The sequence below is a fragment of the Bombina bombina genome, chromosome 8 (genome assembly GCF_027579735.1).
Source record: "Bombina bombina isolate aBomBom1 chromosome 8, aBomBom1.pri, whole genome shotgun sequence".
Lineage (NCBI taxonomy): Eukaryota > Metazoa > Chordata > Amphibia > Anura > Bombinatoridae > Bombina > Bombina bombina.
The window spans coordinates 149655620-149675151 of NC_069506.1; the positions used below are offsets into that span (position 1 = coordinate 149655620).

Consider the following 19532-nt stretch of genomic DNA (forward strand, 5'->3'; position numbering starts at 1 on the left):
GCTCATTTTCACATGAGACCTCTCCAGCTTTGTATGCTGAACCAGTGGTACAGGGATTATACAAAGATATCACAATTAATATCCTTAAATCCCAATGTTCGATCTTCTCTGACTTGGTGGTTGAATCATCATCATTTAATTCAAGGGGCCTCTTTTGTTCGTCCAACCTGGACTGTGATCTCAACAGATGCGAGTCTTTCAGGATGGGGAGCCGTATGGGGATCTCTGACAGCACAGGGGGTTTGGGAATCTCAGGAGGCGAGATTACCAATCAACATTTTGGAACTCCGTGCAATTTTCAGAGCTCTTCAGTTCTGGCCTCTTCTGAAGAGAGAATCGTTTATTTGTTTTCAGACAGACAATGTCACAACCGTGGCGTATGTCAATCATCAAGGTGGGACTCACAGTCCTCAGGCTATGAAAGAAGTATCTCGGATACTTGTATGGGCGGAATCCAGCTCCTGTCTAATTTCTGCGGTTCACATACCAGGTGTAGACAATTGGGAAGCGGATTATCTCAGTCGCCAGACGTTACATCCGGGTGAATGCTCTCTTCACCCAGAGGTATTTCTTCAGATGGTTCAAATCTGGGGACTTTCAGAAATAGATCTGATGGCCTCTGATCTAAACAAAAAACTTCCCAGGTATCTCTCCAGATCCAGGGATCCTCAGGCGGAAGCAGTGGACGCATTGTCGCTTCCTTGGAATTATCATCCTGCTTATATCTTTCCACCTCTAGTTCTTCTTCCGAGAGTGATTTCCAAAATTCTAATGGAGCGTTCGTTTGTACTACTGGTGGCTCCAGCATGGCCTCACAGGTTTTGGTATGCGGATCTCGTTCGGATGACCAGTTGCCAATCTTGGACACTTCCGTTAAGACCAGACCTTCTATCTCAAGGCCCATTTTACCATCAGGATCTCAAATCATTAAATTTGAAGGTATGGAGATTGAATGCTTGATTCTTAGTCATAGAGGTTTCTCTGACTCAGTGATTAATACTATGTTACAGGCTCGTAAATCTGTGTCTAGGAAGATTTATTACCGAGTCTGGAAGACTTAAATTTCTTGGTGTTCTCATAAATTCTCTTGGCATTCTTTTAGAATTCCTAGAATTTTACAGTTTCTTCAGGATGGTTTGGATAAGGGTTTGTCTGCAAGCTCTTTGAAAGGTCAAATCTCTGCTCTTTCTGTTCTTTTTCACAGAAAGATTGCTAATCTTCCTGATATTCATTGTTTTGTACAGGCTTTGGTTCGTATCAAGCCTGTCATTAAGTCAATCTCTCCTCCTTGGAGTCTTAATTTGGTTCTGAGGGCTTTACAGGCTCCTCCGTTTGAACCTATGCATTCTCTGGATATTAAATTACTTTCTTGGAAAGTTTTGTTCCTTTTGGCCATCTCTTCTGCTAGCAGAGTTTCTGAGTTATCTGCTCTTTCTTGTGAATCTCCTTTTCTGATTTTTCATCAGGATAAGGCGGTGTTGCAGACTTCATTTCAATTTTTACCTAAGGTTGTGAATTCTAACAACATTAGTAGAGAAATTGTTGTTCCTTCATTGTGTCCTAATCCTAAGAATTCTCTGGAGAGATCTTTACATTCTTTGGATGTAGTGAGAACTTTGAAATATTATGTTGAAGCTACTAAAGGTTTCAGAAAGACTTCTAGTCTATTTGTTATCTTTTCTGGTTCCAGGAAAGGTCAGAAGGCTTCTGCCATTTCATTGGCATCTTGGTTAAAATCTTTGATTCATCATGCTTATGTCGAGTCGGGTAAAACTCTGCCTCAAAGGATTACGGCTCATTCTACTAGGTCAGTTTCTACTTCTTGGGATTTTAGAAATGAAGCTTCTGTTGATCAAATTTGCGAAGCAGCAACTTGGTCTTCATTGCATACTTTTACTAAATTCTACCATTTTGATGTTTTCTCTTCCTCTGAAGCAGTTTTTGGTTGAAAAGTACTTCAGGCAGCTGTTTCAGTTTGATTCTTCTGCTTATTATTTCAATTTTTTGATTTGGGTTGTGAATTATTTTTTCAGCGGAATTGGCTGTCTTTATTTTATCCCTCCCTCTCTAGTGACTCTTGCGTGGAAGTTCCACATCTTGGGTATCTGCTATCCCATACGTCACTAGCTCATGGACTCTTGCTAATTACATGAAAGAAAACATAATTTATGTAAGAACTTACCTGATAAATTCATTTCTTTCATATTAGCAAGAGTCCATGAGGCCCACCCTTTTTGTGGTGGTTATGATTTTTTTGTATAAAGCACAATTATTCCAATTCCTTATTTTTTATGCTTTCGCTCCTTTCTTATCACCCCACTTCTTGGCTATTCGTTAAACTGAATTGTGGCTGTGGTGAGGGGTGTATTTATAGGCATTTTGAGGTTTGGGAAACTTTGCCCCTCCTGGTAGGAATGTATATCCCATACGTCACTAGCTCATGGACTCTTGCTAATATGAAAGAAATGAATTTATCAGGTAAGTTCTTACATAAATTATGTTTTTTTCACTGTTGTTGAAATTTCATCACTGAAATTGAGTTTTTATCACTGATATTTGTATTTCAATATTTTCACTTCAATTTTTGATCATACCGGTATTGATCCCCCCCCCTTTTGGGGACACCCACTATTTTTGCTCACACATTTTTTGCTCGCTTAATTTTTTGAAGAGATCTCTATAAGGCATATACTGATCTTTTATGGTATTTATCACTTATTTTTGCACACCAAATTTTTGTATTTTAATTGATTTCATATGGTGTTAACTACCTAGCTCCTCTGGGATATTCATCCACTTATCAGTTTATTTAATGGATTCATAAAAAATCCACTCTTCTTATATCATTTTTTTTTTTTTCTCGTTGTCATATTGTTTTTACCATTCTAATCTTTTCTATTTGTACAATTGGTCTGCCTTGTTTTTATGATTTTAACCTATGTTGATTAAATATTAGATCTTAATTAAGATTCATTGATAACTTGTTGGGTCATTGCACTTTAGACACACCCTGATAACACAGTGGTGTATTAATACTTGCAACCTGTTTGTATACCTAAGCCTTTGGCGCTCCAATATACTCTTTACATTGTATCTTGTTCAGGACCTAATTAGGGGGTCTATTTATAGTGTAGCCTGTATACTCATCTAGGCGCTAGCTACTTATTTAAGTACCAAAATAGATTATCTAAGAAGTCTCGTTAGTACTGCGAGCTCCTTGAAACAATTTTATAAAAGCAATTTTTAGCTTGTGAGATGTTGATCTCTCTGTGCAGAGTTCTGGATGTGAGTAAGAGACACCTATATTGCAAAATAATGCTCAAATTATGGGACCGTTATTGAGCCAATGACAAGAGGCACATTAGTGAGCCAATGACAAGAGGTATGTGTGTATCCACCAATATCCAGCTAGCTAATAAAAGTGCATTGCTGCTCTGCCCTGAGCCTAAATAGGTATTATTTTCAGAAAAGGATACCAAGAGAAATCAATCAATTTGATAACAGAAGTTAATTGAAAAGTCTCTTAAAATTGCATGTGCTATATTAATTAGAAAAGTAATTTTTACTTTTGTGTCCCTTTAAAGGTGGTAGATGTATCAAATGTATGTTTTCAATGTAAGATGATTTGGCTCATACATAAGTATTTCTCTCTCTCTCTCTCTCTCTCTCTCTCTCTCTCTCTTTCTATTTCCCTCTCCTTTTGTTTCTCTCTTTCTCCCTCCCTCCCCCCTCTCTCTTTCTCTTTTTCTCTCTTTCTCCCTCCCTCCCCCCCCTCTCTCTTTCTCTTTTTCTCTCTCTCCCTCTCTTTCTCTATTTATCTCTCTCTCTTTCTCTCTCTCACTTTCTCTCTCTTTCACTCTCTCTCTCTCTCTCCCCCCCCACACACACTCTTTTTCTCTCTCTCTCTCTCTCTCTCTCTCTCTCTCTCAATATATCCATATCACTAAATATACTCTCTTCTTCTATACTTGTTATTCAAAAGATCTGGTTAGGTTAGACAATGTGGGCACTGCTGCAGAAGCTAAAATGATATGTAATTTGGTTTCCTGTTGATTACTGGTATGTAAAGTACTTAACTAAAATTAGCATATAAAATAATGAAAAATAAAATCTCAGTGTACATATTAATAGTATGAGTTTTACCATATAGGTATTGTAGGTACATTTCTTAACAGACAATTCATGGTGAATTAAGCAGTCTTTTGAGTGACTCTAATATGCATAGGAACTGTCCATTTTCATATACTTTGAGTTGTAAAAACCATCAGTAGAGTTCCTAAGTGGGGGATTCTCTAGGCTAACGACCTGAGTGACTCAAATAGAAACTCAAATATTGGTTTAGTGGAGGATGATCACATAATGTCAGGTCTGAAGCACAATGCTTTTTAAAGTAGTTGGAAATTAGAGTTCTAGTGGTTTAGTGGGCATGTGCATGATCATTTCTTAGAATTCAGTTTAAATTCTCCAACCAAAATGTAGAAAATTGTAGAATTGTTGCGAGAAATTCTGTTACAGAGAGAGTGTGTGTGTGTGTGTGTGTGTGTGACAGTTGTGTGTGTGTGTGTGTGTGTGTGTGTGTGTGTGTGTGCGTAAATGCTTTAAATTGACTCCTTTCTAATGTATATTTTTTTTTTTTGGATATTAATATGATTCAATAAATTAGGGTAAAAAAAAGTTTTTCTATTATACATTATGGGCTAGATTACAAGTGGATCCCTATTTTAAAGTGTTAATTTGCCCATTTACGTGTTCACGTTAAATAACCAGCTATTACAAGTGGCTGGTTAATGCTCCCGCAAGCTTGTGACAGCACTTTGCACTTAGCGCATTTAACCAGAGGTCAGTCCTCTTGTTAATGTGAAAAATGTTCCCCAATTGCCCCTGAAATAAAGTGTACAGTAGCTAACCTAAAATAAGGGTTAAAGTGAGGGGATGTGAGGTATTTGAAAAAAAAAGTGACTTTACTTTGAACTGAATGGGGACTGTGTTTTTGCTGTAAATATATATGTATATGCTTACATACACATATATTTATGTGTTAATATGTTTATATTCATATATATTTTTATTTTGGTGCCCATTGCTGCACAACTTACCCTCTACGCTGCAGTAGCTGCTTTGCCATGTCTGACGGCACGAGAACAAGGCTCCCATTGGAGCCTATGGAAGCACACTCTAGTGAGCACAAGGCTTCCAGGCAATGCGAACGTTAGGTCGCGTTCACATTGCGCCTAACTTGTAATACCAGCGCACATTTACGCTGGTATTATTGAGTGAAGCGCAAATATTGCAGTTGTGAAAGCGCAATTTTGCCTTGCACTGGTAATCTAGGCCTACAGTATATCTTTAACATACCATACATTTAAAAATAGATCAATATTTTCTTAAACCCATAGGTTGCATAGCCCATACATTTGGTATTATTAGCCTGTATAAGCATGGCAATTTCATAACAAATCCAAAATGTCATATTTTAGTTTTTAGGCAAAACTATCCAACAAACCCAAAATTAAACTCATAAAGTATATTTCTTTCATGTAATTAGCAAGAGTCCATGAGCTAGTGACGTATGGGATATACAATCCTACCAGGAGGGGCAAAGTTTCCCAAACCTCAAAATGCCTATAAATACACCCCTCACCACACCCACAAATCAGTTTTACAAACTTTGCCTCCTATGGAGGTGGTGAAGTAAGTTTGTGCTAGATTCTACGTTGATATGCGCTCCGCAGCAGGTTGGAGCCCGGTTTTCCTCTCAGCGTGCAGTGAATGTCAGAGGGATGTGAGGAGAGTATTGCCTATTTGAATTCAATGATCTCCTTCTACGGGGTCTATTTCATAGGTTCTCTGTTATCGGTCGTAGAGATTCATCTCTTACCTCCCTTTTCAGATCGACGATATACTCTTATATATACCGTTACCTCTACTGATTCTCGTTTCAGTACTGGTTTGGCTTTCTACTACTTGTAGATGAGTGTCCTGGGGTAAGTAAGTCTTATTTTCTGTGACACTCTAAGCTATGGTTGGGCACTTTTATATAAAGTTCTAAATATATGTATTCAAACATTTATTTGCCTTGACTCAGGATGTTCAACGTTCCTTATTTCAGACAGTCAGTTTCATATTTGGGATAATGCATATCAATCAATCAATTTTTTTCTTACCTTAAAATTTGACTTTTTTCCCTGTGGGCTGTTAGGCTTGCGGGGGGCTGAAAATGCTTCATTTTATTGCGTCATTCTTGGCGCTGACTTTTTTGGCGCAAAATTTTTTTCTGTTTCCGGCGTCATACGTGTCGCCGGAAGTTGCGTCATTTTTTACGTTTTTTTTGCGCCAAAAGTGTTGGCGTTCCGGATGTGGCGTCATTTTTGGCGCTAAAGCATTTAGGCGCCAAATAATGTGGGCGTCTTTTTTGGCGCTAAAAAATATGGGCGTCACTATTGTCTCCACATTATTTAAGTCTCATTATTTATTGCTTCTGGTTGCTAGAAGCTTGTTCACTGGCATTTTTTCCCATTCCTGAAACTGTCATTTAAGGAATTTGATCAATTTTGCTTTATATGTTGTTTTTTCTATTACATATTGCAAGATGTCCCAGATTGACACTGAGTCAGAAGATACTACTGGAAAATCGCTGCCTGGTGCTGGATCTACCAAAGCTAAGTGTATCTGCTGTAAACTTTTGGTAGCTGTTCCTCCAGCTGTTGTTTGTATTGAATGTCATGACAAACTTGTTAATGCAGATAATATTTCCTTTAGTAATGTTACATTACCTGTTGCTGTTCCGTCAACATCTAATACTCAGAGTGTTCCTGTTAATATAAGAGATTTTGTTTCTAAATCCATTAAGAAGGCTATGTCTGTTATTCCTCCTTCTAGTAAACGTAAAAGGTCTTTTAAAACTTCTCATTTTTCAGATGAATTTTTAAATGAACATCATCATTCTGATTCTGATAATGGTTCCTCTGGTTCAGAGGATTCTGTCTCAGAGGTTGATGCTGATAAATCTTCATATTTATTCAAAATGGAATTTATTCGTTCTTTACTTAAAGAAGTATTAATTGCATTAGAAATAGAGGATTCTGGTCCTCTTGATACTAAATCTAAACGTTTAAATAAGGTTTTTAAATCTCCTGTAGTTATTCCAGAAGTTTTTCCTGTCCCTGATGCTATTTCTGAAGTAATCCCCAGGGAATGGAATAATTTGGGTAATTCTTTTTCTCCTTCTAAACGTTTTAAGCAATTATATCCTGTGCCATCTGACAGATTAGAATTTTGGGACAAAATCCCTAAGGTTGATGGGGCTGTCTCTACTCTTGCTAAGCGTACTACTATTCCTACGGCAGATAGTACTTCCTTTAAGGATCCTTTAGATAGGAAAATTGAATCCTTTCTAAGAAAAGCTTACTTATGATCAGGTAATCTTCTTAGACCTGCTATATCTTTAGCGGATGTTGCTGCAGATTCAACTTTTTGGTTAGAAGCTTTAGCGCAACAAGTAACAGATCATAATTCTCATAGCATTGTTAATCTTCTTCAACATGCTAATAACTTTATTTGTGATGCCATCTTTGATATCATTAGAGTTGATGTCAGGTATATGTCTCTAGCTATTTTAGCTAGAAGAGCTTTATGGCTTAAAACTTGGAATGCTGATATGTCTTCCAAGTCAACATTGCTTTCCCTTTCCTTCCAGGGTAATAAATTATTTGGTTCTCAGTTGGATTCTATTATCTCAACTGTTACTGGAGGGAAAGGAACTTTTTTACCACAGGATAAAAAATCTAAAGGTAAATTTAGGTCTAATAATCGTTTTCGTTCCTTTCGTCACAATAAGGAACAAAAGCCTGATCCTTCATCCACAGGAGCGGTTTCAGTTTGGAAACCATCACCAGTCTGGAATAAATCCAAGCCTTTTAGAAAACCAAAGCCAGCTCCCAAGTCCACATGAAGGTGCGGCCCTCATTCCAGCTCAGCTGGTAGGGGGCAGATTAATTTTTTTCAAAGAAATTTGGATCAATTCAATTCACAATCTTTGGATTCAGAACATTGTTTCAGAAGGGTACAGAATTGGCTTCAAGATAAGGCCTCCTGCAAAGAGATTTTTTCTTTCCCGTGTCCCAGTAAATCCAGCGAAGGCTCGAGCATTTCTGAAATGTGTTTCAGATCTAGAGTTGGCTGGAGTAATTATGCCAGTTCCAGTTCTGGAACAGGGGCTGGGGTTTTATTCAAATCTCTTCATTGTACCAAAGAAGGAGAATTCCTTCAGACCAGTTCTGGATCTAAAAATACTGAATCGTTATGTAAGGATACCAACATTCAAAATGGTAACTGTAAGGACTATCCTGCCTTTTGTTCAGCAAGGGCATTATATGTCTACAATAGATTTATAGGATGCATATCTGCATATTCCGATTCATCCAGATCACTATCAGTTTCTGAGATTCTCTTTCCTAGACAAGCATTACCAGTTTGTGGCTCTGCCGTTTGGCCTAGCAACAGCTCCAAGAATTTTTACAAAGGTTCTCGGTGCCCTTCTGTCTGTAATCAGAGAACAGGGTATTGTGGTATTTCCTTATTTGGACGATATCTTGGTACTTGCTCAGTCTTCACATTTAGCAGAATCTCATACAAATCGACTCGTGTTGTTTCTTCAAGATCATGGTTGGAGGATCAATTTACCAAAAAGTTCATTGATTCCTCAGACAAGGGTAACCTTTTTGGGTTTCCAGATAGATTCAGTGTCCATGACTCTGTCTCTGACAGACAAGAGACGTCTAAAATTGATCTCAGCTTGTCGAAACCTTCAGTCACAATCATTCCCTTCGGTAGCCTTATGCATGGAAATTCTAGGTCTTATGACTGCTGCATCGGACGCGATCCCCTTTGCTCGTTTTCACATGCGACCTCTTCAGCTCTGTATGCTGAACCAGTGGTGCAGGGATTACACAAAGATATCTCAATTGATATCCTTAAAACCGATTGTACGACACTCTCTGACGTGGTGGACAGATCACCATCGTTTAGTTCAGGGGGCTTCTTTTGTTCTTCCGACCTGGACTGTAATTTCAACAGATGCAAGTCTGACAGGTTGGGGAGCTGTTTGGCGGTCTCTGACAGCACAAGGGGTTTGGGAATCTCAGGAGGTGAGATTACCAATCAATATTTTGGAACTCTGTGCAATTTTCAGAGCTCTTCAGTCATGGCCTCTTCTAAAGAGAGAATCGTTCATTTGTTTTCAGACAGACAATGTCACAACTGTGGCATACATCAATCATCAAGGAGGGACTCACAGTCCTCTGGCTATGAAAGAAGTATCTCGAATAGTGGTATGGGCGGAATCCAGCTCCTGTCTAATTTCTGCGGTTCATATCCCAGGTATAGACAATTGGGAAGCGGATTATCTCAGTCGCCAAACGTTACATCCGGGCGAATGGTCTCTTCACCCAGAGGTATTTCTTCAGATCGTTCAAATGTGGGGACTTCCGGAAATAGATCTGATGACTTCTCATCTAAACAAGAAACTTCCCAGGTATCTGTCCAGATCCAGGGATCCTCAAGCGGAAGCAGTGGATGCATTGTCACTTCCTTGGAAGTATCATCCTGCCTATATCTTTCCGCCTCTAGTTTTTCTTCCAAGAGTAATCTCCAAGATTCTGAAGGAATGCTCGTTTGTTCTGCTGGTGGCTCCAGCATGGCCTCACAGGTTTTGGTATGCGGATCTGGTCCGGATGGCCTCTTGCCAACCATGGACTCTTCCGTTACGACCAGACCTGCTGTCACAAGGTCCTTTTTTCCATCAGGATCTCAAATCCTTAAATTTAAAGGTATGGAGATTGAACGCTTGATTCTTAGTCAAAGAGGTTTCTCTGACTCTGTGATTAATACTATGTTACAGGCTCGTAAATCTGTATCTAGAAAGATATATTACCGAGTTTGGAAGACTTACATTTCTTGGTGTCTTTCTCATCATTTTTCCTCGCATTCTTTTAGAATTCCGAGAATTTTACAGTTTCTTCAGGATGGTTTGGATAAAGGTTTGTCTGCAAGTTCCTTGAAAGGACAAATCTCTGTTCTTTCTGTTCTTTTTCACAGAAAGATTGCTAATCTTCCTGATATTCATTGTTTTGTACAAGCTTTGGTTCGTATAAAACCTGTCATTAAGTCAATTTCTCCTCCTTGGAGTTTGAATTTGGTTCTGGGGGCTCTCCAAGCTCCTCCGTTTGAACCTATGCATTCATTGGACATCAAATTACTTTCTTGGAAAGTTTTGTTTCTTTTGGCCATCTCTTCTGCTAGAAGAGTTTCTGAATTATCTGCTCTTTCTTGTGAGTCTCCTTTTCTGATTATTCATCAGGATAAGGCGGTGTTGCGAACCTCTTTTAAATTTTTACCTAAGGTTGTGAATTCTAACAACATTAGTAGAGAAATTGTGGTTCCTTCATTGTGTCCTAATCCTAAGAATTCTAAGGAGAGATCATTGCATTCTTTGGATGTAGTTAGAGCTTTAAAATATTATGTTGAAGCTACTAAGACTTTTCGAAAGACTTCTAGTCTATTTGTTATCTTTTCCGGTTCTAGGAAAGGTCAGAAGGCCTCTGCCATTTCTTTGGCATCTTGGTTGAAATCGTTAATTCATCATGCTTATGTCGAGTCGGGTAAAACTCTGCCTCAAAGGATTACAGCTCATTCTACTAGGTCAGTGTCTACTTCCTGGGCATTTAGGAATGAAGCTTCGGTTGATCAGATTTGCAAAGCAGCAACTTGGTCTTCTTTGCATACTTTTACTAAATTCTACCATTTTGATGTGTTTTCTTCTTCTGAAGCAGTTTTTGGTAGAAAAGTACTTCAGGCAGCTGTTTCAGTTTGATTCTTCTGCTTATAATTTCAGTTTTTTTCATTATAAGATTTAAACTTTATATTGGGTGTGGATTATTTTCAGCGGAATTGGCTGTCTTTATTTTATCCCTCCCTCTCTAGTGACTCTTGCGTGGAAGATCCACATCTTGGGTAGTCATTATCCCATACGTCACTAGCTCATGGACTCTTGCTAATTACATGAAAGAAAACATAATTTATGTAAGAACTTACCTGATAAATTCATTTCTTTCATATTAGCAAGAGTCCATGAGGCCCACCCTTTTTGTGGTGGTTATGATTTTTTTGTATAAAGCACAATTATTCCAATTCCTTATTTTTTATGCTTTCACACTTTTTTCTTATCACCCCACTTCTTGGCTATTCGTTAAACTGATTTGTGGGTGTGGTGAGGGGTGTATTTATAGGCATTTTGAGGTTTGGGAAACTTTGCCCCTCCTGGTAGGAATGTATATCCCATACGTCACTAGCTCATGGACTCTTGCTAATATGAAAGAAATGAATTTATCAGGTAAGTTCTTACATAAATTATGTTATTTCTTAAATATCCACACAAGGTGCATTAAATTCCACAATATATTTGTACAAGAATACTTGGGAGAGTACACAAGATTGAGAGTATAGCTTGAGAGTGGACAAAGGTGGGAGAGTGTCTGGGCATTTGTCTATACAAGAGTGGGAAAGGGCCTGTTGGTGTATCTGTAATGGTGAGAGAATTCCTGGGTGGAGCACATAATTTTGAGACACTGAAGGAGTTAAGTAATGGTTACCCAGGGTATAAATTACTTGTCTATGTAATGACACTCCAGTCTATGAGGAAGCGCCACTAGGGGCCGCGAAACACGTCAGACTGTCACTGCCTATGTCTGCCCTCTGTTTGGGATGCACTGATGTTATTTTTAAGGTTCAATAAAGGTATGTTTTGAACATTTTTTTCACCTAACCAAAGAGTGTCTGCTTCCATTTGTTCATCTATATGTACCTTAGCCTGATCAGCTATACAGCTACGGCACTCCAAGTATCCCTGTATCACAGTCTTTTACAATTTTTTTCTAATTGTGTGCACGGACCGATGGTTCATACCGTGTTCCGGATACCCATGTCTTCTGTTTACAAGGACAGGGTAGTGCCCCAGGCCTTCCCGGTTCCTATCAAAATGGCAAACATTATTAAAAATGAATGGGAAAAACTAGGTTCGCCTTTTTCTCCCTTGTCTTCTTTTAAGAAGCTTTTCCCCGTTCCAGATGTGCAGCTTGAACTGTGGGGAACTGTCCCTAAGATGGATGGTGCTATCTCCACGCTCGCTAAGGGAACGACTATTCCACTTGAGGATAGCTCCTCTTTTGAGGAACCCATGGATAAAAAGATGGAGTCTATGTTGCAGAAGATGTTCCAACTGACAGGGTTCATTTTCCAACCGGCGGTGGCTGTCTCCGCGGTGGCTGGGGCGGCTACCTATTGGTGTGACGCACTAGCAGCAATGGTCGAGGTGGAGAACCCCCTCGAGGAGATTTTGGGTCAAATCAAAGCCTTAAGGGTAGCGCATTTGTTCATTTTTGATGCTAACATGCAGATTATTTGCCTGAATGCTAAGACGTCAGGTTTTTCGGTTTTAGCTTGCAGGGCTCTGTGGCTAAAATCGTGGTCTACAGACATGACATCTAAGTCTTGCTTGCTTTCCCTTCCATTCAAGGGGAAGATTTTGTTTCGCCCGGGCCTGGATTCTATTATATCTACAGTCACGGGTGGCAAGGGCGCCTTTTACCTCAGGATAAGAAAGCCAAACCTAAGGGTTCTACTTTTCGTCCCTTTTGTGCGGACAAGTCTCAGCACCATCAGTCTTCCACAAAATCTGAGCAATACAAGGGAGCTTGGAAGCCAGCAAACTCTTGGAGTAAGTCCAAGCAGAACAAGAAGCTTGCCGAGTCCAAGTCGGCATGAAGGGGTGGTCCTCGACCCATCCTTGGACCAAGTAGGGGGCAGACTATCTCTTTTTCTGGGGGCCTGGAGGGGAGACGTTACAGACCCTTGGGTTCTGGAGGTTGTCGCCCAGGGGTACAGGATAGGTTTCAAATCGTATCCGCCCTGAGGCAGGTTCCTCCTGTCAAACATCTCTCGCAGCTCTCGTGGTAATCATCCCAGTTCGTCTAATACTGGACCTAAAAGCCCTAAACAAGTTTTTGTCTGTACCATCATTCAAGATGGAGACGATCAGGTCAATTCTACCCTTGGTTCAAGAGGGGCAATTCATGATGACTATAGACCTGAAGGATGTTTACCTTCATGTTCCAATAATTTCAAATTCCTAAGGTTTGCCAGGACCAGCATTTCCAGTTTGTGGCCCCTCTGTTTGGTCTGGCGACGGCCCCAAGAATCTTTACAAAGGTTCTGGGAGCGCTTCTCACAGTGGCGAGAGCCAGAGGAATTGCAGTGGCCCCGTATCTGGACAATATCCTGGTCCAGGCTCCATCCTACAGTTTGGCGGAGGATCATTTGAGGACGCTCCTCTTTCTACTTCAATCCTACGGGTGGAAGATAAACGAGGTCCCCAGCAACAGGGTGGAGTTCTTGGGTACGATAATAGATTCTTCTGCATTGAAGATATTTCTGAAAGACCAAAGATGTTGCAAGCTTGCGTCCAACTGTCTAGCCCTGCAGACATCATCCAGGACATCTGTTGCCAGGTATATGGAGGTAATCGGGCTCATGGTATCCAGCATAGCTGTTATTCCATTCGCCAGGTTTAATCTTAGACCTCTGCAGCTGTGCATGTTGAGACAATGGAACGGCGATCATTCAGATTTGTCCCAACAGATATCTCTGGACAGACCGGTGAGGGAGTCCCTGTCTTGGTGGACCCAGCCGGGCCAGTTGTCCCAGGGAACTTCCTTCCTGAGACCGTCCTGGGAGATTGTGACCATGAATGCGAGTCTATAAGGATGGGGGGGCCATTTGGGGTGCCAGAAGGGCACAGGGCAGATGGACTTAAAAGTAATCGAGTCTACCCATAAATATTCTGCAACTTCGAGCGATATTCAACGCTCTGAAGGCTTGGCCCCCTCTGAAGTCGTCCCAGTACATCATATCCTCGGTGGCTTACATAAATCACCAGGGGGGTAACGAGAATCTCCCTAGCAATGAGGGAAGTATCTTGGATCCTGGAATGGGCAGAGACTCACAATTGTTCGCTCTCAGCGATCCACACTCCAGGTGTTGACAACTGGGAAGTGGATTTTCTGAGCAGACAGATGTTTCATCCAGGGGAATAGTCTCTCCACCCGAGATGTTTGCGGAGTTCTGCAGCAGATGGGAACGCCAGAAATAGATCTCATGGCATCCAGACTCAATTGCAAGCTAGCCAGATACGGGTCGCGATCCAGGGATCCCCAGACGGAACTGATAGACGCTTTGGTGGTACCCTGGAACTTCAACCTAATCTACATATTTCCACGGTTACCTCTTCTACCTCGAGTAGTGGCCCGCATCAAGCAGGAGCAAGCCTCCTCTATTCTGATTGATCTGTCGTGGCCAAGGAGGACGTGGTTAGCGGATCTAGTGGCAGTGTCATTATATCCGCCGTGGAAGTTACAGTGTCGCAAGGACCAGCTAGTTCAAGGTCCTTTTCTTCATCAAAATCTCGATTCTCTGAGGCTGACTGCGTGGAGATTGAACGCTTAGTCTTAGCCAAGAGAGTTTTTTTTGAGAGAGTGATCGACACTCTCGTCCATACCAGGAAGCCGGTCACTAGATACAGCTACCAAAAAGGTGTGGCGGACCTACTTGTCCTGGTGTGAGGAACGAGGATACTCTTGGCACAAGGTCAAGGTATCCAGGATTTTGGCCTTTCTCCAGGATGGTCTGGATCAGGGGCTTGCCGCCAGTTCCCTAAGGGGACAGATCTTGACTTTGTCTGTACTGTTGCATAAAAAGCTTGCAGAGCGTCCTGACATTCAATCCTTTCTTCAGGCTCTAGTTATGATTAGGCCTGTCTTCAGGAATCTGGCTCCGCCTTGGAGCTTAAACTTGGTTCTTAGGGTCTTGCAGAGGGCTCCGTTTGAGCCTATGCATGCTCTTGACATTAAGGTTCTTTCATGGACAGTTCTATAATTACTGGCTATTGCATCGGCACTTGCAATGTGAGCCTCCCTACTTGGTTTTTCATGCCAATAAGGCTGTTCTTCGCACTGGATTGGGATTCCATGCCAAGGTGGTGTTGAGTTGTAACATCAATCAGGAAATAGTAGTTCCTTCTTTGTGTCTTAACCCTTCTTCTTTGAAGGAGAGGTTACTTCATAGTCTGGACGTGGTTCGGGCACTGAAGTTTTATCTTCAGGCCACGAAGGAGTTAAGACAGACTTCATCCTTATTTGTGATGTATTCAGGGAAGCGCAGGGGACAAAGGGCCTCTGCTACTTCTCTATCCTTTTGGTTGAGGAGTATGATCCGTCTGGCATATGAGACAGCGGGACACAAGTCTCTTCAGAGGATTATGGCTCACTTGGCTAAAACAGTAGCTTCTTCTTGGGCCTTTAATAATGAGGCTTCTATGGAGCAGATTTTTAAGGGGGCTACATGGTCATCCTTACATACTTTTGCTAAATTTTACAAATTTGATGTTTTTGCTTTGGCGGAAGCAGCTTTTGGGAGAAAGGTTCTGCAGGCTGTGGTGCCCTCAGTATAGGGTCCGTCTCCTTTACCCTCCCGTTTTCTTTATTCAGTGTCCTCTAGAGCTTGGGTATTTATTCCCACAAGTGATGAATGAAGCAGTGGACTCTCCTCCCCTTTAGATGGAAAACATAAATTATGCTTACCTAATAATTTAATTTCCATCGTGGGGAGGAGAGTCCACTGCACCCGCCCGTTCTCCGGTTTGCAGACCCAAATTTATTTTTGGTTCTTCTGGCACCATTTATACTCTGATATATTTCCTACTGTTCCTTGTTCCCTTGTCAGAATGACTGGGGATGAGGGGAGTGGGGCAGGTATTTGAGCCTTTGGCTGGGGTGTCTTTGCCTCCTCCTGGTGGCCAGGTTCTTAATTCCCACAAGTGATGAATGAAGCAGTGGACTCTCCTCCGCACGATGGAAATGAAATTATCAGGTAAGCATAATTTATGGTTTTTTTACTGCTCCTGCTGCATGATATAGAAAGAGTGCAGGAGATTTCCCTTTTAATAATTGCAGGACTGTTGGCAGAGCTTAAGAAGTGGATATGGGCACCACTGCCTTAGTGTGTTTAACCCCTTGTATCTCTTATCTCTGTGACAGGGTAGGAGTTAGATACCAAATTTGCATTTTCGGCAAATAGTATTAACATACATATTTGAGCAATACCTTTGCATATGTTAGTAGACTTGTGCATCGTGAATTTCCATATTTTTTTTTGTCTTACAGGATCTTCCCAGGATGCATTGCTATCTAGTGATTTAGAGGCATGTGAAGAATCTATGGCACTTCTGGATGAAGTCATTATGTATACCTTCCAGCAGTGTGTGTATTATCTAACTAAGGTACTGGACAATCTTTTATCATTTTCAGGGAGCACTGCATTTAAAGGATATTATCACAATTATTGATGGGAGAGCAGGGGTGTAACTATAGGGAACTCAATGGTCTCAAATAAGACCAGGTCCACACATCTAGTGGCCTTGCAATCAGCAGTAGCCTTCCTACAGAGCAGCCTGGTGGGATCTGGGCTCTATCATGTTAGACCCCTCTGTGTGCCCCACCCCAGCAAAACAGGACTCACATTTATGGATTTGCCTTTACAAATATAGTGACAGCATTTCCAAGATGGCCGCTACCACCATATTTGTACAAGAAGGCTATGCAAGTGTATATTCCCTGATGTGGACTTTCTTGCTGACAACTGTTTATTGCCAATAGCCAGACAGGGTGCTATTGAAATGGAGAGCCCACCACAGCCGTTGCTCTGGGGCCCACAGAGATCTAGTTATGCTTTTGCTAAAAAGACTATTAATGAGAAGAGGGGTGCATTAAAGTAATTAAAGGGAAACATTTTATTTTGTGATGAAGACAGAGCATAACATTCTAAAAAGTTTCCAATTTACTTCTATTATTAAATTAGCTTAGTTCCCATGATATTCTGTGTTGAAGAGATACCTAGGTAGTCATATGGAGCACTACATGTCCAGAAATAGTGCTGCCATCTAGTGCTCTTGCAAATGGATAACATTCTTGCTAAACTGTTTCCATATATTGCTCTCGAAATGGGCCAGCGCCTAAGCTTACGTCCCTGCTTTTAAATAAAAGATAACTAGAAAACAAAGAAAGTTTGATTATAGAAGTAAATTAGAAAGTTGTTTAAAATTGCGTGTTCTAAGAGTCATGAAAGAAGAAATGTGGGTTTCATATCCCTTTAATTTACAGGTTGTATATCAGAACCACATTTATAAGTATATCTAACTGTAGGTTTGATATTGATCTAGAATGTTTACTAATTGTAGGTTTGATATTGTTCAATAATGTTTACTAAATTGTAGGTTTGATATTGATCTAGAATGTTTACTAATTGAAGGTTTGATATTGATCTAGAATGTTTACTAATTGTAGGTTTGCTATTTATCTAGAATGTTTACTAAATTGTAGGTTTGATATTGATCTAGAATGTTTACTAAATTGTAGGTTTGATATTGATCTAGAATGTTTACTAATTGTAGGTTTGATATTGATCTAGAATGTTTACTAAATTGTAGGTTTGGTATTGATCTAGAATGTTTACTAATTGAAGGTTTGATATTGATCTAGAATGTTTACTAATTGTAGGTGTGATATTGATCTAGAATGTTTACTAATTGATGGTTTGATATTGATCTAGAATGTTTACTAAATTGTAGGTTTGGTATTGATCTAGAATGTTTACTAATTGAAGGTTTGATATTGATCTAGAATAGAATGTTTACTAAATTGCAGGTTTTTTTATATTGATCTAGAATGTTTACTAATTGAAGGTTTGACATTGATCTAGAATGTTTACTAAATTGTAGGTTTGATATTGATCTAGAATGTTTACTAAATTGTAGGTTTGATATTGATCTAGAATGTTTACTAATTTTAGGTTTGATATTGATCTAGAATGTTTACTAATTGTAGGTTTGATATTGATCTAGAATGTTTACTAACTTGTAGGTTTGATATTGATCTAGAATGTTTACTAATTGTAGGTTTGATATTGATCTAGAATGTTTACTAACTTGTAGGTTTGATATTGATCTAGAATGTTTACTAATTGTAGTTCTGATATTGATCTAGAATGTTTACTAAATTGTAGGTTTGATATTGATGTAGAATGTTTACTAATTGAAGGTTTGATATTGTGCTAGAATGTTTACAAAATTGTAGGTTTGATATTGATGTAGAATGTTTACTAACTTGTAGGTTTGATATTGATCTAGAATGTTTACTAATTGTAGTTCTGATATTGATCTAGAATGTTTACTAAATTGTAGGTTTGATATTGATGTAGAATGTTTACTAATTGAAGGTTTGATATTGTGCTAGAATGTTTACAAAATTGTAGGTTTAATATACCCTTACACCATTTAAATTGTTGGTAGTGTGTATATAACTGTACAAATATCTGTCATTAGAGGCATGTACCTGCATTTATTTTATGTTATGTCATGGTAGCTATTTACTTACATGTTCCATTGATTACAGACCACTACTTTTGTTTGAAAATGGTTTCTAAATGCACCATATACATCTTGTTTGACTTTCTCTAGCCAGACCATATCTGGTTTTAGGCTTAGCACATTGATTTGAACAGTTAGGTATGTGCAATGAATAGATCTGGGATATCAAACTTTGTGATGGTACAACTTTCAGTAAAGCAAAGTAAATGCATTATTATTCAATTCACAAGATTCCATCATGTCTCTAATGAGATATGAAGCCAAACTGCTGAATGTAACTTAAAACTGAAATGAATCAAATGACTTAAAGGGGTAATGAACACAATTTTTTTCATTCATGATACAGATAGAGCATTCAATTTTAAGCAACTTTCTAATTTAATCCTATTATCATTTTTTCTTTGTTCTTCGTTGGTATCTTTATTAGAAAAAGCAGGTATGTAAGCTTGCGACCCGGCCCATCTTTGGTTCAGCACCTGGGTAGCGCTTGCTGATTGGTGGCTAAATGTAGCCACATTCTTGCTTTTTTAAATAAAGATACCAAGAGAACGAAAAAAAATTGTAATAGGAGTAAATAAGAAAGTTGCTTAAAATTGCATGCTCTATCTGAATGGTTAAAGAAAAAAATTGGATTGAGTGTCCCTTTAATTGAAAATTCTAGTTTAGAAAATGTATAGTATAGTTTTGGGTATTCTGCTCTAATGTAGGTCCTTGGTGCATTCAAAATGTTGCTTTTAGGATGTTGCTCATAGCACTTCAGGGACATTGTGTATGGTAAGACATTCAGTTTAGGGTTAAGGTTAGTTGTCTTGGTTAGGATAAATAAATTGGTTGCCAGAAAGATGGCTTCAAAATATTGTGGAGCCAAACTTTGCCAATCTGGTAGCTAAGTGCTTAAAAGGACAGTCTATTCCAGCCCTTTTATTGTTTCAAAAGATAGATAATCCCTTTATTACCCATTCCCCAGTTTTGCACGACCAACACAGTTATATTAATATAA

The 19532-nt window shown here is 39.5% G+C and overlaps 1 protein-coding gene across 3 annotated transcripts in view; it reads left to right on the plus strand.

The window, feature by feature from the left end:
* The window catches only part of RASIP1 (Ras interacting protein 1), a 189639-nt gene that overhangs the window by 99113 nt on the left and 70994 nt on the right, over positions 1-19532 (plus strand). For all 3 annotated transcript variants that reach the window (XM_053690637.1, XM_053690638.1, XM_053690639.1), the window contains exon 8: positions 16272-16387. In XM_053690637.1, the coding sequence (XP_053546612.1) occupies positions 16272-16387 (116 nt within the window). The remainder of the gene's footprint in view (positions 1-16271; positions 16388-19532) is intronic.